Below are 27728 nucleotides of genomic sequence, written 5' to 3'. Positions count from 1 at the left end.
ACTATATGGATCAGACCAAAATGAGGGACAAATGAGGAGGAGAGAGGGAATTTGCTCCAAATCAGGGACAGTCCCTCAAAATCAGGGACAGTTGGGAGCTATGCCCGAGGAGTCCATGTGGGTGCAAGGGAACAAGTGTTTGCATGTCTGCACAGTGCAGTCTGTGATAGAACAGACAGAGGGCCCAAGCCTAAGGACCTGAGCAGAAGGGAAGCTATATGGCGAAATGAGGTACACTGTTCGAACAGGAGCACAGGGATGCTGTATTACAAGGTCAGGAGGACAGAGCCACAGAGCCTGAGCAGCGGTGCTGCTAAAGAGAGCCAGGAGGCTGAATATGACTTTACTTTGTGTTGATGGTGGACACCGCAGGATCCTCGGGGCAAGGTAAGTAACTATACCTGTATATTGCAATGCAATCCCGTGTCCCTCGGGGTTACCGCTATTGGTACTGAAAATTAACCCCGAGTCACACTCGGGATTACCGTTAGGGAGGTTAAGCATATTTGGCAGCACACTAACGTGTGGCAGTATGGTGAGCTGCCATAAATGCTACATTTACCTTTTCTGGTGCGTTAGCCAGTCTTTTAATATAAATTGGCCTGCCTTAACACAATGCACATTAACACATGGCATAATGTGTGTGAATAGGCTCTAAGGGAGACAAAAAGTAAAATGCCGCGTACACACGTAACCGTCTATCCGACGGACTTAGTCTGGCGGGCTTCCCGCCAGACTGTCCGCTGGACTTTCCGAACAGGCTACTTGCCCACACACGGCACTTTTTCAGCGGACTTATACGGCGTACTAAGTCTGCGATACTATCCGCCCTACTGAACGGACTCGCCCACGCACGCGGAGGAAAGTCCGCTCATTTCAAACGCGTCTCCAGGTAGGCGGGGCCCGCGAAGGAGACGCCGCTGGCCCCGCCACCTGGTATGAACTTAAAGGGGAACCCCAACGCCGAAGAAAATCGGCGTGGGGGTCCCCCCCAAGTCCACAACAGACCCTTGTCCGAGCACGCTACCTGGCCGGCCCCCCCACCCCAAAGCACCTTGTCCCCATGTTGATGAGGACAAGGGCCTCTTCCCGACAACCCTGGCTGTTGGTTGTCGGGGTCTGCGGGCGAGGGGCTTATCGGAATCCAGGAGCCCCCTTTAATAAGGGGCCCCCGGATACCGGCCCCCCACCCTATGTGAATGAGTATGGGGTACAATGTACCCCTACCCATTCACCTGTAAAATAAAGTACAAAAAAAACACAACACACAAGATAAAATAATTTACTGCACAGCTCCGGTGGTCTTCCGTCTTCGGGGGTCTTCTCGCCGGACTCCTCCGCTATCTTCTTATAGCTCTTTTGCTAGCGGAGGAGCCCGGCATTCTTCTCCGTCGCCGCGGCCTCTTCTTCCGACTTCGGGGGTCTTGTCCCCCTCTTCGGTTCTTCTGCTGGGCCACCGCGCCTTCTTATAGCTCTTTTACAGGCGGTGGCCCGGTCTTCTGTCGCCGCTGCCGCCTTCCGTTCTTCTTCTCCTTCTTCTCCTGGAGATGTTGACTCGAAGCTCTATCCGGCCGCAATGCCAGGGACGCGCTGCGCGGGGACTTATATAGGGACAAGGGGCGGGGTCATCGGTTGATGTAACATGGGTTGGAAACTCCGGGCGGGAAAAGTCCGTTCATTTCAAAAGTACGGCGGACTGGCACACACAAGGCCGGATTGTCCGCCGAAATGCGAGTCCGGCGGGAAGATTGGAGTGCAAAACTACTTTCTAAGTCCGCCGTACTTTCGGGTCAAAAAAGTATGGCGGAGGCTACACACGGGGGGGATTGTCCGGCGGACTTCAGTTTGCTGGACTTTTCCACCCGCTTGTTTGATCGTGTGTACGCGGCAAAAGGAATTCTTTTTAAAGTGAAGGAAAGTCTAATTTTAGGCAGTTGTTACCTGAACAGGTATCCCTAATGCCCCGTACACACGAGCGGACTTTTCGACATCCAAACTCCGACGGACTGAGTCCGGCGGACTATCCGCTCGTGTGTGGGCTGCAACGGACTTTAGCTTCGCAAAAGTCTGACGGACTTTAGAAATGAAGCATGCTTCAAATTTTCCCGACGGAACTCCGCCGGACCCGGTCCCCTTCGAAAAATTCGCTCGTGTGTGTGCTACTCCGACGGACTAAAACCGACGCTAGGGCAGCTATTGGCTACTGTCTATGAACTTCCTACGTCGAATCCAGTCGTACGTCATCACGTTCGACTCCGTCGGAGTTTGGTGTGATGGTGTGTGGTCAAGTCCGTTCGGTCGAAAAGTCCGCCAGAACTCCGGCGGAACTCCGCTAGAACTCCGTCGGAAGTCTGTCAGACTTAATCCCTCTCGTGTGTACGGGGCATAATGGAAGTTTTCCATCATCTCATGGTTTCTTTTCAATCACCTTCTGTCCCAGTGATAACAGTCACTATAAAAAAGCGTGAATCTATAAAATGGGAACACAGAGCAATTAAAACCCGAGTGAGGTCCTAGCCCTGCAATAATTTATTAAAAAAAAAAAAATTCTGTATTGTTTTACTGCTACGCTGTAAAGTTCTGTAAAGATCCGCTGCTATTGCGATGTACTCAAGACACACAGCCAGCTGAAGAGTCACACAATCCTCCTTCTATCTGTTCATACAGAGGTTGATGTACTAAAGGCAAATAGACTGTGCACTTTTGCCAAATGCAGCTGCTCCAGAGCTTAGTAAATTACTTCCATTATCCAATCATGTGCAAGGAAAATGCAGTTTTCTTTTTTATTTTTCCTTACATGTGATTGAATATGCTTTGTCAAGTGAAGCTTTACTAAGCTCTGGAGCAACTGCACTTGCAAAAGTGCACAGTCTATTTGCTTTTAGTAAATCAACCCCACAGTGTCCTATGCCTTTGCATTTAGAAAGGGGCAGCTAACATCAGGGCCATCTTTAATATTGATTGGACCCTGGGCAAAACTTTTCTTGGGCGCCCCCCCCATGCAGTTTCGCTCTCCACCTGATCTGAGACATACAATAAATAGCAGCTAGACTCAGCTAAAATCAGTTTACTGAATCAGATCAGGCAGATATTGCGATTGGTTGCCAGAGGTTACAGTGTATCATTACCGCTCACTGACTGGTTGCCAGAGGTTACAGTGTATCATTACCGCTCACTGACTGGTTGCTAGAGGTTACAGCACACATTAGGGCTCACTGATTAGTTGCTAGAGGTTACAGAACATGATTTCTGCTTGTTGATTGGTTGCTAGAGATTACTGTGGATGTGACCTCAGGGGGGCATGTTATACATATCAATGCCGCCGGCCACCGCTATTTACATATGAATGCCATCGCTATTTACATATGAATGTCTGTAATTTACATGTAAACACAGGGTCTGAAAGTGAGTCATCTGTACACAACAATAGGGCAGAGCTGGGCAGCATTAGTAGCAGCACTTCACACTGAGATATCGGGACACAGCACAGGACCAAAACCTCAAGGGACGAGGGAATTTAAACCAGGATAGTTGGCAAGTATGAGGCAGCTGCTTTGGGCCCCACAACAATGACAGGGCCCAGGGCAGCTGCCCTTTTTGCCCTGCCTTAAAACGGCCCTGGCTAACATACTGAAGCTATAAAAAATGCTTAGAAATGTTTTAAAAGTAACCTGCACTACAATGTCTTACTGTTGCTTCCTGCCAGTTCATCAAACTATGGCTTGCATGAAAAAACTGCATTTCACATTTAAAATGTATTCCCACATAAACATAAAATAAAATAATATCTCATAGTCCTATTGCTGAAACTTGCTGGAAAAAAAAAGTATTGAATTGTGAGAAATCGAAGAAGCAATTTAATTTTGGCCAGTGGCTACTTAGCCTGAAACTCTGTGAGTTGGCTCAAGGCCTGCCCATTAAAAACTCAGTAGGGCTAATTATCGCACCTATTTTATAGCTGGAACATACTACCAATTGACAACCATCATATTATGGCTTGACTTTGCAGCAGTGTTTTTAGTTGTGTGCCCCTGTAACCTGCTCCATTTCCTTTATATTCCAGCACAGCATTTTTACGTCTTCTGCTGAAGTGAATCAGGCACTAACCTTCCATTTCTCATATCATTAAAAAATAATTTTCTGGAAGTGGGAGTAGTGTGCTTATCGGTGTGTAATAAATGTATGTATGAAAATCTGCCAAGATCTCCTTATAATGTGTTCATTATTCTTCATTGATTTTCCTAGAAACTCATAAAAAAACATTTCCTGGTCTACTTGATTCCTGTCAATTTGTAAGACAAAGAATTATGGCATGGTACTACAGGTTTTTAAGTATTTCGGGTTATTCTTCCCTGTGATTATTTGAAAAGGGCAAATTTTTTATAAGAAGGGAATTAAATAGAGCGAAGAATAAAGATGTGATCATAAATGGATTGTATCGGGGAACATAACAGATGTGACTGGTATAAAGTAAAAAGAAGACACGAAGGGCAGAGGTGGTGATCAGACTGGCACATACTTCATAGAACCAAATGCCCCGAAATCTCTAGCATTGAGAGCTGCCTTAAAGTGTATTTCCATCTTTTCAGCCAAATTAGGATAACACCTACTTTATGTTTGGTACATGTTCTCATTCACATAGCATAAAAAAATATATAGTTAAAAATGCTGCTTACATTTGTAGCACCCTGGTGTTTAGGCAGGGTTGCTAGTAAATTTAGTTTGCCAGGCGGTAGTTGTCCTAATTAATTGTTAGAAGATCCACTGATTCCTTTCTAGTTCTGAACTTGCTGCACCTTCTCTCTTCTGTCGCTAGGTGGCGTTATGCTGGTGACATTAGATAGACAAGGGCTTAGCAAGGTCAGGTTATGAATCGATGGGGTGTCTCAGCCAATTGGCGGGGCTTTCTTTAGGCCCTTGGCCTGCTGGGAGAGCCTATTTATTTGGGTGGAGCATCAGCGTTCTGTGCCACCTGGACGGCTGTCTGGGTGGGCGAGTGTTATGCTGCCTCGGGCCGGAAGCCTGAGGCCTATCCCAGGGACATTATTATTATTATTGTTATTATACACGATTTATATAGCGCCAACAGTTTACACGTTGCTTTACAATGTGGGGGGGGGGGGGACAACACAATTACAGTACAGTTCAATACAAAAGGTACAGGAGGGCCCTGCTCGTAGAGCTTACATTCTAAAGGGAGGGGGTGGTGGTAGAAAAGATAATAGCTGTAGAGAATGATTTTATGGGGGTGGCCTGCTAAGCTGCCTGGGGGCCTATCCAGAAGCAGGAGATGCAGCACAGGGTTGGCACTGCAGGATTGGAGTCCAACTTAGAGTAATGGTTCAGCCGGTTGGGGAACCAGTTGTAGTTGGAGTAGAGGGGTAAGCTGTCGCCACTAAGGGACCATCCATCTTGTTACCGGAGACCAATGTGAGTAAGCTGGAGCCAGTATTATAGCAGTCTACTTAAGGGTGTCCTGGACCATAATCCTCTCTCCAACGGTTCTTGTTGATGAGACAATTAATCACTTTGCATTCAAAAAGTGTCTGGCACCCATCACTTCAGCTTGTATTACACCCACCATGCCTTGTAACCCACTCTACAGAGAAGGATGTCAGCTCTCCCTGACTCTGGAGGTCACCATTAGGCCTCTGGAGGTCTGGGACCTTGCTACACATTTTATCTGCTTTTTTTCTGAAAGTTTTCCTCTGCTATACAATGGTAATTGGGAGCCTGGGGAGTTAAAATATATGTAAACCCTCACCTTGTAAAACAACGCATTCAGTTAAATATAGTTAGAAAAAAAAGAAAAACATTTGTGAATAGATATAAAAGACATTATAAATACCTTTTCCTCCTTTTTTATTAGTGATCACATTCCCTCTGTACTTAGCTGCATAAGGAGCTTAGAGAGCTGTGGAAGGAGAAGCAGCAGTACATTGAACTTCCCAGTGAATAGCTGTGCGGGTGGGGTACTGGCGGAAACACCAAGGATTTCACACAAAGGAAGCAGTACAAAGAGAAGAGGATACTTTTTTTTTACAAGTACATGGCACAGTAGGTACATATCCAGAATATGAAATTTTGGATTTACATAGTCTTTAAGCTTCACCATAATTAAGGCAGTAATTAGACAAGTCAAGTTTTTTTGTTCAACAAATGGGTTGAATGAAAAAAACTGACTCGGTTCCCCAATCCATACATTAGATGTGGATGGAAGAATCCCCCCTGGAGCTATTGTATTCTAACAGTGCCATCAGAATACACTAATCAGTGCTGCCAGCTATAGCTAGCAGTGCTGATCAAGCATGGAAAATCTGTCAGGTCGGTTGTACAGAAGTTGATCGGTAGATCGTCTTCTGTACAACTACAGTGTCCCTACGGCCTACATGGATAAAAATTTGTCCGGTCCCTGTTGAAATAGACGAATTTCAATCTTAACTATGCACAGTGCTAGCAGGTCTCACATCAGTTGCAAACTAAATTTAAACACTGTCTAGGAAAGGGTTAAATATCTAGAAGCTTGGTTTTTACATTATATGTTACTGAGGGAAAGCTTAAGCTGGGCTGAATAAAATTTTTTTACATGTTTCTACACCAACACAAGGGACGCTGGTGTGGCAATCTCCCCCGCGGTGCCTTTTTATTCTGACAGGGGGGTCCTCCCCCACCATTGGCTGCAAGTGCTGATCAGATGCTGGTTTTCCAGCATGTCCCTTCGACAAAAGCCAGTTGTTAAACTGGCTTCTGTCAGACAGACAGCAGTACACACTAACCGAATGTAGTCCGGTTCCTGCTGAATTGGCCAATTTTCAGCCCATGTGTACCCAGCATTAGTCTCCAGTTTGGTGACAAACGCACTCTGAAGTAGCCAAACTTTGATCCATGTATGGGCAGGCAGATTGTACCCTAATTGAACCACCGACCAACTTGGATACAACCGGCATGTCAGATTTTTCTACATGCGATTACTGCCAGCGCCTATAGCGATTCCTTTCTCCTACTTTTCTTTTAACCAATTCCGCTCCGGAAGGTTTAGCCCCCTTCATGACCAGGCCATTTTTTTGCGATAGAGCATTGCGTTATTTTAACTGACAATTGTGCGGCCGTGCGAGGCTGTACCCAATAAAAGGTATGTCCTTTTTTTCCCACAAATAGAGCTTTTCTTTTGGTGGCATTTGATCACCTCTGCGGTTTAAATTTTATATATATATATATATATATATATATATATATATATATATATATATATACACATTTATATATATATATATATATATATATATATATATTAGAGATATAGATAGATAGATATAGATATATATTTATTTACTTTCTGCTATAAAACATAACTAATACAAAAATGTAAAAATCTAATTTCTTCATCAATTTAGACCAATATGTATTCTGCTACATGTTTTTGGTTAAAAAAAAAAAAAAACCCCAATAAGCGTATATAGATTGTTTGACGCAAACATAATAGGGTTTACAATCTATGGGATATTTTTATGGAATTTTGTTTTTTATAGTGGCGATCAGCGACTTATGGCGGGACTGCAACATTGCGGAGGACAAATATGACACTTTTTGGGGAACAGTGACACCATGCAGTGATCAGTGCTAAACAATGTGCACTGTCACTTTACTAATGGCAGGTAAGGGGTTAATATCAGGGGCGATCAGAGGGTTAAATATGTCCCTAGGGAGTGCTTTCTTATTGTGGGGGGGATGGTTGCTTTGCAGAAACACAAGATCTCTGTCTTCCTTACTAGCAATACGACGAACTGCCTTGTTTAGCCTCCTTCTGAGCAAATTACGCATTCCCAGCGGACATCAGGTCCGCAGGACCCACTGATTGGCTACTGTTGTGTCCAATCCGACCCAGAAGAGGCGATCACATACAGGCAAATGGTTAATCTCCTCTTTTTCTTTCTTTCCTTCATTTATCTTCACCAGAAGGCATGGTGGTGCGGCACTTACAGGGTAAAAACAAGCAGTGAGGGGCTGACATATCACCTCCCCCCCCATCTGTCAAATGCCTCTAACAAGCCATATATCGCAAATCACTTTTCAGAGGGGAGACAAGGGCCGCTGCACGTCTAAGCTCAGCCTTAGTCATAACCATCAATCCCTTCCCTGCAGAGAACAGCAACAATATAAAAATGTTATCTTATTTTCAATTTTAGACCACGTCCTGATTTCTTTTACCGCTGTTTTCCGGATGGGGTGTCAAATGAAGAGATGCATTGCACTGGAGACGCCAGCCTTGTGTCAGAGGGCAGGAAAAGCTTTCCAAGTATCCACTCATCCTGTGAGTATATATGGCTTTTACATCTGTATATGACATGCTGTCCTTCACTATGTACAGTCATGCTCAAAAGTTTGCATACCCTGGCAGAAATCGTGACATTGATATTGAAAATATGACTGATCATGCCAAAAACTGTCTTTTATTTAAGGATACCGTAGTTGTTATATGAAGCCATTTATTATCATGTAGTTGTTTGGCTCCTTTTTAAATCATAATGATAACAGAAATCACCAAAATGGCCCTGATCAAAAGTTTACATACCCTAGAATGTTTGCCCTTGGTACAGATACACAAGGTGACACACAAAGGTTAAAATGGCAATAAAAGATTAATTTCCCACATCTGCGGATTTATTAAATTGCAATTAGTGTCTGTGTATAAATAGTCAATGAGTTTGTTAGCTGTAACATGATTGCACTGAGCAGGCTAGATACTGAACATGAGGAGCAGAAAAGAACTGTCAAAAGACCTGTGTAACAAGGTAGTGGAATTTTATAAAGCTAGAAAAGGATATAAAAAGATATCCAAAGCCTAGAATATGCCAGTCAGTACTGTTCAATCACTTATTAACTGCTTATCGACTGCCCACACCTACTGTGGCAGGGTCGGCGCTGTGTGATGGATCATGTATCTGGTACGGGATCAGCACTTCTGGGCAAGGCGCACATGTCTGTCCCCCCAGCTGTGCTGTGATTTGTTACAGGGGGTGGGGGGGGGGGGTTGTTGTTTGGGAGTTGGGTGATGGCAGGAGGGGAGGGGTAAGTGAGGGCAGGGTATTTGAGGGTGGGGTGAAATAGGGATTGTGGGGTGGGAGAGTTGGGATGGAAAAGGCTGGGATCGCTGGGGGGGGGGAAGAGGATGGGGATAGGAGGGTTATTGGGAGACATGGGGGCAGAGGTGACAGCTGGTTGAGGGAAGCAGGAGGCAACAGGCAGAAGTGACTGAAGGCATGGTGCAGGATACAGTCAGAGACTGCAGGCATGGTACAGGAGACAGTCAGAGACTGCAGGCATGGTACAGGAGACAGTCAGAGACTGCAGGCATGGTACAGGAGACAGTCAGAGACTGCAGGCATGGTACAGGAGACAGCCAGAGACTGCAGGCATGGTACAGGAGACAGCCAGAGACTGCAGGCATAGTGCAGGAGACAGCCAGAGACTGCAGGCATGATACAGGAGACAGCCAGAGACTGCAGGCATTGTACAGGAGACAACCAGAGACTGCAGGCATGATACAGGAGACAGCCAGAGACTGCAGGCATGGTACAGGAGACAGTCAGAGACTGCAGGCATGGTACAGGAGACAGCCCGAGACTGCAGGCATGATACAGGAGACAGCCTGAGACTGCAGGCATGCTAGAGAAGACAGCCAGAGACTGCAGGCATTGTACAAGAGACAGTCAGAGACTGCAGGCATGAAACAGGAGACAGCCAGAGACTGCAGGCATGGTACAGGAGACAGTCAGAGACTGCAGACGTGGTACAGGAGACAAAGACTGCAGGCATGATACATGAGACAGGAGTCCCTCACGGGAGAGGAGTTGGCTGGACAGCACATGGAGGAAGGAGAGAGCCCCGGTACTCAATACAATAGGATGCCACCCATACAGAGTCTTCATACAGAGCCCACCTGCTCTCTGCCTCAGCATTCAGCCAGGGAGAGCCCAGATCCACTGCTCTGTGTGGCTGGGGGTCAGATCTATAGAACGGAGGTGTGCAGCGAGGAGACACGGCTTGAGAGCTGTTAGGATGGGCAGGCCTGCACCTAGCGATGCCACTGGGAGGAGTAGGCGGAAATGACACTGTCCGGAGGGGAGGAGGAGGCAGTCCGCTCCCAATCAACATCACTTCCAGTATCGGTTACCGGTATCGGAGCATTTTTGCGAGTACCGATACTTGCGAAAATTGCTAGTATCGGCGCCGATACCAGTATCGGTATTCGTGCATCCCTAATGCCACATACACATGACTGGACTTATGACTTAAAACGATGCTAGGGCAGTTATTGGCTACTGGCTATTGAACTTCCTTTTCTAGTCCCATCATACGTCATCACGTTCAAAACTAACAGACTTTGGTTCTGTTCATGTGTGAGCAAGTTCGTTTGGTCAGAAGTCCGATGTAACTTCGTCGAAAGTCTGGTCGTGTGTACATGGCATTCATAAATTCATGAAGAAATTAGATTCTTTCAAAATGTTTGTTCTTTTTTCGTTTATAGCACAAAAAAGAAAAAACCCAGTGGTCATCATCAAATACCACCAAAAGAAACCTCTATTTGTGTGAAAAAAAATGTATACATTTTATTTGTGTACAGTGTTGCATGACTACACAATTGTCAATTAAAGTAGCACAGTGCCGAATCGCAAAGATGACCAGGGCAAGTGGTTAAAAGGTGGAAAATTGGGGGAAACTCTTGATACCAAGCCAAAGTCAGGTAGACCAAGAAAGATTGCATCCTCAATTGTTTGAGATATAAAGAAAAACCCTCAGGTAACCTCAGGACAAATACAGGCTTTTCTCTAAAAAGACGGTGTGGTTGTTTCAGAGGGACCACAATACAATGATACTTGAACAAAAATGAGCTGCATGGTCGAGCTGCCAGAAAGAAGACTTTACTGCACTAATGTCACAAAAAAGCCTGGTTACAATATGCACATCAATGCCTTACAGCTTCTGGCACATTGTAATTTGGGGTGACAAGACCAAAAGTCACAACCATAAGCGCTATGTTTGCAGAGGGGTCATCAAGGCCTATAGCGACAAGAAGCGTGGTTGGTGGCTCGCTGATGTTTTGGGGTTGTGTGAGCTCTAAATTCACAGGTTATCTTGTGAAAATAATGGAATGATGAATGCAGCATGTTATCAGAAATTACTGGAAGACAATTTGCATTCTTCTGCATGCATGGGACGCTCTTGGCCTTTCCAGCAATGACCCTAAGCACAATGGCAAAATGACTCTCCAGTGGTTACAGCAGAAAAAGGTGAAGGTTCTGGAGTGGCCACCACAGTCTCTTGACTAGGGTTGCCAGCTGTCCGGGATTCACCTGGACAGTCCGAGTTTTGAATCATGTGTCCGGGTTTCAGTCCACCTGAAACCTGGACACATTATTTAGACTGGGCTGTGGCTCCCCAAGTAACCAAGATAGTCACACACAAATCTGTTGCTATCAACTGGAGGGGGAGGAAGGGGAGTTTCTGAGAGGGGTCCCCTCTTACCACCCCCTGCAGTCCTCTTAGCTGGGGGTCTTCTTTAGTTAGAGAGAAGAGAGGAGTTCCTAGGGAGAGTCCCCTTTTATCACCCCTGCAGTCTTCTTTAACTGGAGGGGGAGGAGGGGGATTCATATCATGTTGGGGGTTTCTATTTAATTTGCCTTCTCATTTGTGGAGGTCTCTAATTCCTCCATTATGGCATCTTGTTCTCCAATGTACACATCTCTTGTTACTCTGTGTTCTCCAGTACTAAGAAACTAAGAACTGGGGCATTGCTAGGTGCCAAAAAGACCAATGGCTTCAGCCCGAAGTCCAATGATGGAAACGGGAGCGGGGGGGTTTGTGTATATGATGCTGGCTTTTTATTTGGTCAGGCCGTGACCTACCTGACCTACATACACTGACGGTAGTGACCTACATACACTGTCCTACACGACCTACATACACTGATGGCAGTGACCTACATACACTGACGGTAGTGACCTACATACACTGACCTACCTACACTGATTGTAGTGACCTACATACACTAATCTACCTACACTAACCTACATACACTGACGGTAGTGACCTACTTACACTGACCTACCTACACTGACCTGCCTACACTGACCTGCCTACACTGCCCTGCCTACGCTGACCTACCTACACTGACCTGCCTACACTGACCTGCCTGACCTACATACACTGACATTTACTTACACTGACCTGCCCCAGCTCAGCCGTGGTGTGTGGTGTCACAGCAGGCAGTCAGTCAGAGCAGGAGAGCCGCCCACCCGAGCACTGAGCATTGTAATTCCTGCCTTCTGGAGCCCGCAGTGCCTATGATGGTCGTCACACGTCCCGCGGTCCCAGCATTGGACCAGTGGGACGTCAATCATAGGCACTGCAGGCTCCAGAAGGCGGGACCTGCTATGGCACTTGGCCACACTCAGCAGGACTTGGCCACAATCGGTCCCGGCGCTCACCGCTCGGGGCTAACAATGGAGAGCTGCATGCCTGAGACTCTGGGCTTTTTGGGGCCTCCCCAGCCCTCCCCCCCTCCCCATGTCCCTGACTTAGACCCCCTCTTTAAACTGTCCTCCAATACAGGATGCCCCCTGTAGTCTGTGCCTTCCAGTGTATAGGTCTCCTGGTTTGGAAGGGGTCTCTGCATGATAAACTGTGTTTACTTTGCTTCAGTTTGTGAATGAACAGGAAGCTGCTCAGCACAGAGCACTTCCCAATCATTTACTGTCCAGTGCAGCTGAGGTTGCAGAGAGAGGAATTGGGGAATCTGCCCTCTGTCCCTTTCTCTGTCTCAAAAGTGAGACATCAGGGGTCTGTTTAGAGCACTGATATTTCACCAAACCCCCTAACTGGTCTCTTAAAAAATAAATTGTGTACCACCCTCTAGTGGGCTAAGGAAATAGTACAGTTTTTTTCCTAGTGCAGGTAAATTTCCAGGCTTGGCTGGTAGCCAAACAAAAAAAGGGCTACTGCCACCACCCATAACTGGCCATCGCAGTGAACAGCATTGGAGGGAGACATAATGTATAAACAGGGCCAAGGATAAATCCAAGGCAAAAAAGGAGCATGTGCCATGACCGGCGACGTCGGCAAGCATGCGCGGGAGTGATGTCATTCGGCTCCAGCCAGTCACAGAGATGGAGTCCCCGGCCCCGGAAGGAAGAGGGAGGAAGATGGAAGTGACCTGCAGCGGAGACAGCACAGGCTTTATTTGCAGGTGTGTCACATAATGTATTAGTATGCAATAGATACTAGCACATTATGCCTTTACTTTACAGGGGAAAAGAAAGAAAGAAAAAAACAGGGTTTACTTCCTCTTTAACAACCACTTTCAGTTCACTTATGAACAACTCTGAAATGATAATTAAATCCGCAGGTGACAAGGGGGTGCCATAGTTATACAGGATAAGACGGACTATATAGTGGAAGCTTATCGACTCTTTTCCAATCAATCTACCTACAAAAAAAACTGTGTAGGGAGCCCATTACAGAGTACACAGAAGAAGCAGAATCTCTCCTATAGCCAAAACAGGAAGTGGGAGACTATCCCTCCAAAGTAAAGGACTCCCTGGTTGTCACCAGAACTCTTGTCTTCAGTGGAAGATTTCCCCTATATTCCTGTTCTGAGGACAACCCAAAATTTTTGATTTTCTTTTACTTTCACGATCTGGCTAACTGGGACATAAATAAAAAACAGACAGATGTTCTAATCCCTCTCCACTTTCCAAAACTATAAAAAAAACTTTTGTCTTTCTTTATGCTTTAAGCATAGGAAAAGATTTTTGTACAACTGTACAAAACTGAATGTAATGCCATGTACACATGGCCGGACTTTGACAGCAAAGGTCCGACAGAATGAATCTGTCAGACACTTCCACTCTGTGTGGGCTTCATTGGACCTTTGCTGTCGAAAAATCAGATAGACTTTAGATTTAGAACTGGCTATGAACTTTCTTATTGTAGTCCGGTCGTACATCATCACAGTCGAATCCATCGGACTTTGGTGTGATTGTGTGTGTCCAAGTCCATTAGTTCGGAAAGTCCATCGGAACTCCTACGAAAGTCTGTCGGGAAGACCGTCGGACCTAGTCTTCTGGAAGGTCCGGTAGTGTGTACACGGCATAGGACTTTAGTTCAGCTTTAAGAGATTTATGTAATTAAGAAAAATAGTAAATAGATTGCCCTCATGTTTTAACTGGGTTAAAGGATTGTGTTTATGTATGGCAGTCCATAGATGAGTCCCTTTTTCCATTCAACCATGGGTTAAATGAGGAGAAAAAAAAACTGACTTGATTCCTCCTTCCACACACTTGAGCTATTGTATTCTGACGACAGGGAGACTTCCCCACCATCACAGTACACTGATCAGTGCTGTAGACTATAACCTGCAGAGCTGATCAAGCGGGGACAATCTGCCAGGCCGGTTGTACAGAAGCCGATTGATAGACAGACCAAAGTGTCCATACATGGATAGAAAATCAGCCGGTCCCTGCCGAAGCAGACAAATTTTGATCCATCTTTGGCTGGCTTAAGTAATTCCCTTAGTAACAGGCAGACTACTAAATACACAACAAATGTACACAGAAGTTAGCGGCTTTATCTAAAACAATAGATGAGTAATTTACTTTAGCCAGTGTTGTAACATAGTAACATAGTTACATAGTAGGTGAGGTTGAAAAAACACACAAGTCTATCAAGTCCAACATATGTGTGTGATTATATTTCAGTATTACTTTGTATATCTCTGTATGGTGTGGTCATTCAGGTGCTTATCTGATAGTTTTTTTTAAACTATCAATGCTCCCCTCTGAGACCACCGCCTGTGGAAGGGATTTTTTGCTGGTGTTCTAATGCATTTTATTATCCCTTTCTCTTTTTTGTAATGTATACTATTACTATGTCCTATTTTTTTTTTTTCAGTGCAAACCAATGGAGGGCATTAGTGTGATCTGAAACAATAGGAAACATGCAATTTTCCTTCTGCTTGCATTTAAACTGTGTTGGACAACACTGCTTGTGTGAACAGACCCTTAGCCAAGGTTCACACTTATGCGGTGTGATTTACCTGAGGTTTTTAGTGTGATTGCAAGGATAATGTCCGATGTGACTTCATGCAGATTCCGGTGCGATTTGGATACAGTTACGATTCTCTCTTTATCCCTCTTTCTCTGAAAATCACCTCAGAAAGACACTATAGCCTGCTAGAGATGGCACTGGAATCGCTTAGTTTTTGAACACCTATGCATTTTCCATGCAGTTTCCATTACACTCTATGGAGATGAAAATCGCACACATAGGACCCTTTTTAAAAACATATTGCACTCGGAGTGTATATAAATGAACGGCCACCATATAAAGTCATGTTATTTCACTTGCCATGCAATTCTATGCATTTTGAAATGCATATGAAAACGCATCGGCGTGAACCAGGGCTTACTAGGTGATACAGTATTGTGAAAAAATCAAATCTAGTTATAGTTGAATGTTCTTACCTTCATATATGCAAAGTCACGCCTTGCCTGATTGTAATTCCACTGAGCATCCTCCTATATTCTGAAAGATAAAGAAATAAAACATATAAACATAAGGAACAGACAACTAAAACTGACAATAGACTTTATAGGATGTTCGTAGAAAGAAAAAGGAATAGAAAGAGAAGTAATACTGGAAACGTACTTTCTGGCCCAATCCCCCGTAAGTCCAGATCCAATTGATAACTTTTTAATAAAGTCGGCAGCTGCATTTGGGCTGTCCAATTCATAATCGCCATTGGTGCTGTAGAAGAAGTCCTCCGGAATCTGGTTTTCTATCTGCAAAACATCAAAATTAAATATAATTAACTGGAGAAGAAGCTATTGTGGAAAGAAGTAAATTTAGGGGCCTATTTATACCAGAGGGCAGATGTCTCTATCTGCTCTCCATTATACTCCATAGGGCTATGTACACCGTGGTCCACATTTTACAGCTAATTTACAATGTGGGGGTCACAGTATGTACTCTATGGTAGTTGACAGAGCTGCTCTTTGATTGGAGGAGAGCTGGTCATGTGTGTTCGATCGTTCAAATAACCAGGCTGTCCCCCAGTTTTTTTTTCTCACAACCCCATAGCTGTGATTTATATATACTCTCCTTAGTTATATACTGATAGACTTACCTTGATCTTTTTAAAGATGGCCTCTGTGTCCTGCCAACTCCACTTCATGTCAGAAAGGCACCTGAAAAGGAAAGTTTTGGAGAGATTAGTAATAGACAATAGAATGACAGGACATATTGTAAGATTTGGGGGTTATTTTAGCTTAAAGGTAGAGCTTACCAGTGAGCTGAGTCCACGCCAGACATGCTGTTTTAAGGGCTTGTAGGCCCACTTTTATTAAAGAAAGAAAAGTCCAATAACAAAATAGTTGCCCACACAGGGGTTTCAGCTGTCCACAGCAATAATGTACGTAGAACCAAAAATACCAAGCCACCTGGCTCTCTTTAGCAGCACTGCTGCTCAGACTTCTGCTGCAGCCCTCTTGGCTCTTTAACAGAGTTCCTGTACACCCAGTACCTCAGCACTCTTTACTAGCTTCTTTTTCAGCCCACAAGCTTGGACCCTCTGTCTGCTCTGACAGACCGACCGACCGACTTGTGCAGACATGCACACTTCTTCTCCCTTACACGCCTGGACTCCTCGGGAGGGTGGAGCCCAGAACCATGGTGTTGGCTTTGTTTTAAGCCCAAGACCCACCTGTGCAATCATCCAGCCAGACTGCTGGCTGTTCCCAAAACCCGGTCCCAGGATTGGAGATTCCGTACTACCACATATCCCCCCCCTTTGTTTCGACCCAGAGGGCGGAACACCCAAGTTACTTTTGGCACCTCTGTGCCAGATACCATTTACAGAAGTACCCTCCTGTCCAACCTCGCTTCTCCTAACGGGGAACTCCACCCAATTCCTCCTTTGGTGTCTCCCTCTAAGTCTTACTGTCACTCTGCTATGAGCTTTGATGCAACCTTCCCAACTTTTCTTCCGAGTGAATTTCCATAAGCACTTCCTCTCCTGAAATCTTAATGGGTTCCCGTTGGTCTTCCTACCAACCCTTCTGCCTCCACGCTTCAGGTTCCCAGGTTTCCCCAAAACTCTCTCAGCAGTACTGTTCTGAGACTGTAGGGGGCCTATTTCTATAGTGTTTAGAACGGAAACCCATCTCTTATTTCTGGTACCTGACTCAGCAGTCACTAATTGATTACCAGGTTTACCTGTACCTTTGGACACCACATTATCATGTACCATTAACACATTATTTGGTTCATCATTGACAGACATATTCAAACCAACATTAGACCTCTCAATGTTGCACATGTCACCAATGCCTTTTTTTTCAAAATTTGCTAGGGCAGAGTCTGCAGGGGGCACACATACCAGAGGGCCGCCATCACCCACAGGAACCTCACAGGACGCCACCTCCCCTGGGTTCACCCACTCTGCAGGCAGCTGTCCTACCACTTGACCCGTTCTGATGCTATCTGTATTTTTATCCACCGGAACAGGCAAGCTCTCGTCTGATCCACATACAATTTTTACCACGCTCCTTGCCCATTCCCCTGTCCCGGGGACCTTATTAGGTTTGTCACCTAAACCAAGCACTGGACTGGGGACCCCAGTCTCTTTAACCACCTTTGTTTGAGCCCTGGTCAGGATCTCTGCTGCTTTCAGGTCCGCACATGGCCCTTCCACCTCATGTGGTTTTTCAACTGGTGTAGTATACACGCCCTTCACCAACTGACCAGCACCACACTGGACCATAGCAGCAGAAATGCTTCCCATCTGGCTGTTAGGAGGTGTAACCACAGGCAATTTAGGCTTATTTTCAACTTCTCCAACGTCTGTCTCAAATATTTCTTCTGGATCTAATCTAGCAGCATACGTAGCGGCAACTTTTAACAAAAGTAGCAAATTTAGGAATAAACCATTCCTGTCCTGTTTTGCTTTGCTCTGTACAGCCTGCCATACAGTGCTCCACCTAGTGGTACTGCGCAGTACCAGCCCATCAGACTGTGGAGGAGACACACTAGTATAGATTGGCTGTACATCCCAAAGTTCAAGCATCTCTTTTAATGCTTTGGTTAATAACCAGGTCCTTGACTCCAGACCTAAGTCCTTCCTGGGGATTTTCATGACACTGGGGATGCAGAGAGACTCACTTGCTGAGACTTGAAAAGTTGCAATGGTTAACGGAACCTCCTCCCGGTTGGAGGTAAACACAGCCTGGTGCTCCACCAGAGCGCTGCCAATTGCTGGACTCATACCCAACTTCTCAGGCTCAGCATCAGTGAACTGCTCCAGAACATTACCAGTGACGTCACGTTGCCACTCCATGTCAACCTCAGTTTTGTGGGTCACGGACAATGTCTCTGCTGTGCCCTTATTTGGTTCATCCTGCTCACCAGGGTTAACTCCTGCAGCAGCCACCGCGCCCTCAGGTACAGGCTGTTCTGCAGCCCCTCCTGCTGGTCCAGCAGAAACCGTGTCCACCTTATCCTTGTGCATAAAAGCCTTATCTATCAGGGAGATAAGATTTTTGCTCCAACTATCCCAATCTGTTGTATGTGCGCTCCCTTCTGCGGTACTCCTCAGCACCGATCCTTCTGCCCAAGGAGACACATAAGCACAGACTGGCTTAGTTGCAGACTCATTACACCAGTCATTGTAAATCACGTCAGACTGTGGTAGCACAGGTTGCAATACACCATATTCACCACCTTTCTCAGCTTGCATTTCATAAGCCTCACACACCTTTGCATTTTTCACAGGTTGTGTTAATCCACCATTTACCTGCACATTTTTAGTACTAGCAGCTTGCACTAACACATTACCATTACACAGTACAGTTCCATTCTGTCCCACCAGAGTGACATCGCAGTTGTCCAGGGCAACCTCTGACTCCAACACATGAAGTTCCCTGGAGATTTCTGTGGACAACTGTGCTGTCTTACCACCAGTTGCTACAGGCAACGGCCCATTTTTGATAACCCCAGGTTCTTTCAGAGCAAAAGTTTTCCCAACAGCATTAAACTTTTCATTAACAGTAACACTTATAGCATTTTTCGCATTTGTAGGCTGTCCTAGCCCATGGTCAACTTGAGCCTGATAGTCATTAGACACAACACTTTTAGTCATCAACACAGGTTCTATTTGGATTTTAACCCTTGCATTCCCACTATATAGGGAAAAGTCATTCTCAAATGCACATTCAGTGGCCCCACTAACTGGGGTCACTCTCACATCGTCATGGACAGTCTCGTAACCAGTCCTTTTATACATGAAATCAGCAGTTCCAGACATCATTTCATTAAAGACAGTCTTACCCACTGCAGTAGTTGGGGTCACCATCTTCATTTGAGTACGTTGTCTTATGCACCAGTCCTCTGCTGCACTTTTACTGGCCAACTCCTCCTGGTGGCCATGGGATGAAACTACAGCAGGCATCTCCCACCGTTTAGCACCCCCTGCAGGCACAACAGGAAACTTCTTGTTGCTAGGGGTGACTGCAAACATATTTTCACCGGAATCTGAGCCTACAGACAAAACTTTCTCAGCAACATTATCTCCAGCTGTATTCCACAACCTAGGACAAGAAAACATGCCATGCCCCAGCTGGCCACATTCCAGGCATGGTACTGGACGATTTTTTCCCAAAGCGATTCTCTCCTGGTGATTCCCAGCTGGCCGGAATGCACAGGCCTCTTTGTGGGGACGCTGAACCAAACCTCTACTGCAGCTCCTTTCAGGCATAAATTTCACTCCGGTTGCCATGGGAGACCACACTCTCCCAGCAGAACTTTGCTGGCTCTCTCCAACATAAAAAATTGGCTCCTCCTTAAGCTGCTTTCCACGATCCTTATTAGACATAGCCCATGGTACAGAGATAGCCCGACTGGCTTCCTCTGCGTTGCTATGGGCAACCACTCTCATCCTCAGCCTTTGACCAGCCTCTCTCCTTGCATATAGCATGGGCTTCTCTCTGCTGGATCCCGTCTCATGCTGTGACACATTCACATCTTTCACAATAGCTGTTTTAACTGCAGCAGCTTTGCCAGGGGCAACAACAGCCCTCTTCCAGTTATGGACATCCAGCGGCTTTCCCCTTGCACTGAGGGTTGGCTTCCTTTCCTCTGTAGCTTGGTTCAGTGCTGCTAAATGCCACTTGCACCAATCCACTGCAGATTCAAATGCTGGTGGACTCTCCATAACAGCAGTCACCGGTGCACTCATTGCACCAGTGTTGCTAGGGACAACCCCAGCCCTTTTTCTCCTGGATACACTCTGATCAGGTATGTATGGGGCTCGTTCGGGTGGTAACATCCCCTCCAACCACAGAGCTCTGTCTCTCATTTCAGCAAACCTGGCTTCTTTTAAGAGCTTTGACCGCCCCATACTTAGAGACTCCAGAACAACTTTAAACAGTCCAGGAAAATGAAAGTGTCTCTTTTAAAGCAAGTTGCTTTTCTCTTCATGCAAGCTTTCCTCACCTGCACATTGCACACACTGATTGTGCTGTCTCATGCACACAAACACAGTTCATAGCAAGGAAAAAAAAAAATTTGACTTTTCATTCACAGGTACACCACCTGCAACATGCAATGCCTTTTGCCTGGCTGCACTTCCACACACAGCCAATAGTTCCTGACTTGAACTTACTGTAGAGCAAGGACCCAGATTCCACCGTCTTGTGCCCGCATTCTCCACCACTTGTAAGATTTGGAGGTTATTTTAGCTTAAAGGTAGAGCTTACCAGTGAGCTGAGTCCACGCCAGACATGCCGTTTTAAGGGCTTGTAGGCCCACTTTTATTAAACAAAAGAAAAGTCCAATAACAAAATAGTTGCCCACACAGGGGTTTCAGCTTTCCACAGCAATAATGTACGTAGAACCAAAAATACCAAGCCACCTGGCTCTCTTTAGCAGCACTGCTGCTCAGACTTCTGCTGCAGCCCTCTTGGCTCTTTAACAGAGTTCCTGTACACCCAGTACCTCCGCACTCTTTACTAGCTTCTTTTTCAGCCCACAAGCTTGGACCCTCTGTCTGCTCTGACAGACCGACCGACCTGTGCAGACATGCACACTTTTTCTCCCTTACACGCCTGGACTCCTCGGGAGGGTGGAGCCCAGAACCATGGTGTTGGCTTTGCTTTAAGCCCAAGACCCACCTGTGCAATCATCCAGCCAGACTGCTGGCTGTTCCCAAAACCCGGTCCCAGGATTGGAGATTCCGTACTACCACAATATATATAAGGTTTATACACAAAACTCAATATTTAATTTCCAAGCAGCATGTAAATATAGTGTTAACAATGGTAAGCACAAAATTTCCCTCTGATTTCATAGGTCACCTCCATTTTTTCAGAGATCCAGTGAATTTGATTATTTCATTGGTAAGGGGCAATGTTAATGTAAACAGCCTAGACATACAGCCTAGAGCAGTAAAGGACTACACTCTGCTCTGAGCCGGACACAATTCCACCATGGACAAGTACAATAAAGGTTTTGTACCACCAGGAAAAAGTAGGCCGTTATAAAAGGAAAAACTGTTCTCAAAGGGCTTGTGTAGATGGATTTTGGGCTTGTGCCTACGACATCAGTTTAATATTAGTTTAAGATATTTCTGAAATTATTCAGAATTCCTTCACAGGCCTTGTGACCTGCAGTTGGCCTCCTTCTGACCTGCATTTGACCTGCTTCATACGGCTTTTACATTCCTATAGACTTGTTTGTGAATGCAAAACCCACCTGACATGAACAAAAGTTCTTCAATAAAAAAAAGCAAACTTTGAGATCACTAGAGTAATTCTGAGGCATAATAGTAATAAAACTGAATAGCTTTCCCCCTCTGTCCTGCTACTCCTAGTGTATTCTGACAGCAGCTGGGGATGGCCTTCATAATACCCAAACAGCAGCTGCATCCAGTCCTTGTTGATCCAAACATTTTCAATCAAAGATTGTCAGGCAGCAGGGTGGAGACAGGGCCACACATGGAGCAAATTTCAGCTGGCTCTTGTTGAAAATCCCTTAGTGTATGTCCAGGTTTAATTATATATAAAAAAAACAATAGAATAGAAATGGAAACCCAGACTTACTTTTCCGCCCACTGAGGGCTCATGTTGGTCATGTTGGCAAATTCAAAGACCATCATGTTTTTGTTTGATGGGAAGATGGTATGTCCCTCATGTCAGTAAAAACATTGTGGAGGAATTTAGCCTTCTGAATTCAGGAAGTTGAAATCGTTCAAAGACTGTACCCAGTCCCAGTTGTTATCCCGAAGACACCTGTAAAGAAATATGGAGGTTAGGACGGGTTGCAGAAGACATAATAGAGCATTTTTTATTTTGATGAAAGTAAAAAATAAATAACTTATGGGCCCATTTAAATAAGTAAAATGGGGTAAACCATTTTCTAGGTTTCCACATGTTCATATTGCTAAAGCTAAATAGGACTGATAATATCATATGAGAATTCATCAGACCTAGATGTTAAAGAATGGAAAACAAAAACGTGTGTGAATCCATTCCCCAGAAACAGGGAGTCCCAATGGATTTAACAGAAACGTACTTGTCGGCGTATTCTTCAAACATTCCAGTGACTTCAAGAACTTGTCACGGAGCTCATCATGGATAGACTCCAACTTTCCCCTATTGAGGAAGAAATGTCTGGGGATTTTATCTTCAGCCTTCATCTTCTGGAAGATGTTCATGTCTTGATTGTAGTCACCATTGTTTTTTCTGAGACACCCGGAGAAGAAAATGTTGGTAAGAAAAGGTATAGAGAATATAACAATAGGACGTAAAGAAGAAATTCATTTACATTGTTTTAATATCCAACACATTCAATATATTTGTAATAGAATGTGTAATTCCTCCCATTTGATGGGTCAGCTTTCATTGTTAGAAGCCCAGTTAAATCCACAAAGAATTTACATTTTCATTTCATGAAAGTTTACATCTAAACCACAAAAGACCAAAAGAGAAATGCAGTTCTGGGTGGATCTGGTTCTGGGTGGATTCAGCTCTAAATAAATGTCCATGTCAATTGTAGTAATTGACTTTCCCAAAAGTGATCATACCAAATTCTTCAACCAGGCTACTACATCTTCTCAATTCTGCTCTAGTAAGGTAAGTAAAAGACACAGGACAGAATATGTGTAGACCAAACTGGAAAATGGTGGTTATGTTGATGACAGAAGGAATCCAGAAAAAAATCTGGACACTGCCAGCTAATGCCGCGTACACACGGTCGGATTTTCTGACGGAAAATGTTTGATGGGAGCTTGTTGTCAGAAATTCCGACTGTGTGTGGGCTCTATTGGACATTTTCCATCAGAATTTCCGACACACAAAATTTGAGATCTGGATCTCAAATTTTCCAACAACAAAATCCATGTGTACACAATTTCGACGCACAAAGTTCCACGTATGCTCGGAATCAAGCAGAAGAGCCGCACTGGCTATTAAACTTCCATTTTCTCGGCTCGTCATAAGTCACCGCATTCTTGACATTCGTAATTTCCGACAACATTGTGTGACCGTGTGTGTACAAGACAAGTTTGAACCAACATCCGTTGGGGAAAAAATCCCATGGATATGGTGTTGGAATGTGTGATTGTGTGTGATCGCGGCATTAGAGTAGACTATAGGACACCTCTGAACTTTGAAGACATACATTTTTAAGGTGAACGTTAATGAAAACATTGTCTGGATATGATGTTTCCTGCATAATGCAGGCTACCTTCAGAAACATATACATGTAAATATATATAAATATAATATATATATATATAATATAATGTAATATAATGTAAATATATATGTTCTAACTAAAATCCAGTCATCCTTATTTTCTATAACTGCCTTGTGGCTATGTATTGTGGGATGAAGCTGACAGGAAATTTTCATTCAGTTATAAGGAACTGTGTAAATTTTGCACTTTTTTTTTTATAAAGGTTGCAAATCTTTTGCTTTTTTACATGTTGTTTCTGGCAATGACTTAACTTTATCTTTAAATTTTAATTGACAATTCAGAAAGTTTTAACGTCTGAACAAGGGTCTTTTTTTCACCCATATGACTGTAATGTTCAAACCACATTGGCTTATCCTGGTGATAAATCTTTATGAACCAAGCCTTGTTTTATTTAGTGACCCAGTCACAAGGTTATCTGGGTCCGAGGACTTTAGTTTTTACAACTATGCTTTGCATTGTAAATATGAAAGAACCCCAAAAAATTTTTAACAAAAAACGTACAGTTTGGTCCATCTTGGGTGCATTCCCGTAGCTTAAGAAAAACAGGAAACCAGCTCTTCACTCGGTGGCTTCGGTATAGTGGCCAGCTTATCGGCCTTGACAGGCTCACTGAAAACAAAGAAAATATTTTTTAGTATGGACTATTTAAAACTTTAAGTGATGTATTATTTTCTTTCAATGTTTCAAGAGATACAAATCAAAATATGGTTCACATTCAGTAGGAAGATCACATTGAAGTGAATGGGCTGCCCTATGTGTAGCAGGCAGAATTGCATGAAAATCACCTGCACAATATCAATAAAAGTCTACAAGCCATTAAAAAGTTTACAGGTTAAAAAAATAAAATAAAACTTTTTATGTAATTTTTATTTTATTTTTTATTTTTTTTACACAAAAACTCAATAAAAAGTATTTTCAAAAAAATAAATAAAACTAATGCCTCAACATGACGTTGAGGGAAATGACCTCCAAAGTTATAATATCTGGAATATTGCCTGTGCCATGGAAAATACAGGAAAGACGATTAGATTAGAGAACTGAATGCATGGCTGAAGGCCTGGTGGAGAGGGAAGGATTTGGGTTTCTAGAGCACTTGGCTGAATGGGTGTGCGTACTTCAAAGTCACTTATTGCAGTTTGTTACAGGTCACCCAGTATTAACGAGGAGTTGAAGACTCAGCTCCTCGCATTGATAGGAAGGGCTGGGAGGGCTGGGACAATGATAATAATGGGGGATTTAACTACTCTGAAATTGACTGGAGTAATGGCACTGCTGGAACTAATGTTGCCACTTGTCAGGTGGACTGAAACCCAGACACATGATTCAAAACCCGGACATTATTTAGACAGGGCTGTGGCTCCCCAAGTAACCAAGATAGCCTCACACAAATCTGTTGCTATCTGGGAGCTGCGGGTGAATGTATGGGAGCAGGTTCGATATTACCGGGGGGCAGGGTGATGATGTCAGCAAAATCAATTTGGCCACATCCACATTTTGCTGCAGCACGCTATGTGCACTGCATTGCTAAGTGTTTGGGTTTGGCTTAAAGAAAAGGTGGCAACCTTACTCCTGACCTTAATATCATCAAGCCACTCGGGGGAAATCTCAAACATACGGTCCATATCTACTTTACCGGGGTGCCAGGGCTCCTTTCCCTCTTACAACGTCAATGAGAGCGGTCATACGGGCGTGGTTGGTGGCAAAATCAATGCGACCCATGCCCGCTGGACATATATCGCCACACAGCCCTCTCTGGTTTAACCCACAATTGCCGGAATTTGGGTCCATTCCTGACCCTAGTGTTTGGGCATGCAAGGGCATTAAATATATAAATCAACTCTGTTTGGAAGGCCGACTGCTGTCATTTGACCGGTTGAAACAACAATATGATTTACCCAACTCACACTTCTTTAGATTCCTGCAGCTTAGGCACGCATTTAACACCCAGTTTGATAATGCTCAGGTTGCTTTTTATACATCAACCCTGGAGACTCTACTCAGGGACGAAGCTCTACCAAAGCCCTTATCCACCATATATAAAGCGATACTTCCTAACATACACACGGGACTAGAAAACCTCCAGGCAAAGTGGGTGGTCGACTTCCCCTCACTGGACGCTGAGGATTGGGAGGAAATCTGGGAGTGTCCTTTTTCACAGCTAGTATCAGCTAGAGATAAATTAGTGCAATTTAAAATAGTACATAGGGTTTATTACACGCCCGCGCGTCTGCACAAAATTTATCCATCTATTCCCGCCTCCTGCTGGAGATGCAACTCGTCCCCAGCAGATTTTATTCACATATTTTGGAGCTGTCCTCAGATCGCAATTTTTTGGTCTGCGGTGACCAACTCTATTACGACCATCACCACGGTACCAGTACCACTGTCTGTAGAGGTATGCCTGCTGGGACTTGTGGAACCCTTGGCCCCAGGCCGGGCAGTCAGAACCCTGCTAGGATTATTACTTTACTATGCCCGCAAGTCGATAGTACTCAGGTGGAAGGCATCATCTGCGCCCTCCTTAAATTTTTGGAAGAGGTTAGTGAATGCGGCTCTACCACTATACAAGGCTACCTACCTGTCCCGCGGTTGTGCCAAAAAATTCTACAAAGTATGGGATATCTGGACGGACTCACTGTCCACTAATGCTGACTCGATGGACGATTAGTATCGTTCCACTAAGTACCCCAATTGTCCAAGTGGCATCTATGGCCTCATAAACCCTCTGGGTTGCTCAACCAATAGTTAGGGGGGAGGGGGGGAGCGTGCATGCAACGATGTAATTATAATGTACACTTTATCTCCTAAGTATTTAGAGTAAGCCTTGTAGGGGATATGTAGCATCGGCAGGTTGATATGAATATTCTACACAGGTGGTTGAGCGTACAGTGGTTTGGGTAGGTATGCATATTTTTATGTAATGCCTCACCCTTTTGTTTGGTTTTGTTTTTTGTTTTTGTTTTTGTTCTCTCTTAGTTGGTAAGTTGTAGTGATCGAGCCAGGCTATGCCCAATAGGCTCTGTAGTGTTTTGTTCACATCTTGAAATGTCAATAAAGATAACTTTAAAAAAAAAAAAAACATACGGTCCATGCAATACAACCAAAGACTGCATAACCTGGCCTTTTTGACATAATGAATGAGCAGCTATACCACCTCCAAGAATTTGGGGCCTTATAGACAACTATTATAAAAGACTGTACGCTGTCATTGATAATTAAGGGGGCAATACACAGTATTAAAAGCTATGGGTATGCAAACTTTTGAACAGGGGTCATTTCATTTGTTTACTCGTTGCTATGTTTTCTTTTATGATTGTGTCATTTTGTTATGACCTACAGTTGAATATGAATCCCTTAAGAAATAAAAGAAATGTGCCATGTTCACTCATGCTTTCTTTTAAAATGCTACATACTTATCAGCGGCCCAGCTACCTGACCAATGAGTCATTGGTCACACATAGTTCCGAGAGATGTTGGGCTGTTTAACCTTGCTTTTTTCTTGTATGTACCCAATGTCTTATAATATCCTGGACCAAAGAAGGGTTTTTGTACTGTATTTCACCGTTATGTTGTTGAACAAAATTCCAGTAAAAACCATTGGAAAAGAAAAATGGTACATACCGTATATTGCCAATTCTCCAGGGTTGTGCAAACCTTTGAGCACAACTCTATAAATTGCCAATAATGCCTATACAAAGCTGTAGATACCTTTTCTTTAATGTTGATGGAAAATGAAGGTCCTAAGACATCTTCTCATTATTTAGAAACTCTTTGCATCCAGATACAAGTGCCATGTTTTTATGATGCCAGTGCCCCTGCTCTATTAACATACTCTCACATCTGCCTATACCTTGCATCTACCACCGTAGTAAATCCAGGCTGTAATGTGAAGGGAGTACAGGTCAGCAAGCAGCTAAAGAATT

The 27728-nt window shown here is 44.3% G+C and overlaps 1 protein-coding gene across 2 annotated transcripts in view; it reads left to right on the top strand.

Moving 5' to 3' along the window:
- Nucleotides 1-27728, top strand: part of PLPP4 (phospholipid phosphatase 4) — a 275253-nt gene that overhangs the window by 168857 nt on the left and 78668 nt on the right. For both annotated transcript variants that reach the window (XM_077455386.1, XM_077455387.1), the window contains exon 5: nt 8187-8311. In XM_077455386.1, coding sequence (XP_077311512.1) covers nt 8187-8311 — 125 coding nt within the window. The remainder of the gene's footprint in view (nt 1-8186; nt 8312-27728) is intronic.

The sequence above is a fragment of the Lithobates pipiens genome, unplaced genomic scaffold (genome assembly GCF_037356315.1).
Source record: "Lithobates pipiens isolate NorthernLeopardFrog02 unplaced genomic scaffold, aLitPip1_a1.2 Scaffold_25, whole genome shotgun sequence".
Classification (NCBI taxonomy): Eukaryota; Metazoa; Chordata; class Amphibia; order Anura; family Ranidae; genus Lithobates; species Lithobates pipiens.
The sequence above is the reverse complement of the archived record's forward strand: the minus strand, read 5'-3'. Positions and strand labels throughout refer to the sequence as shown.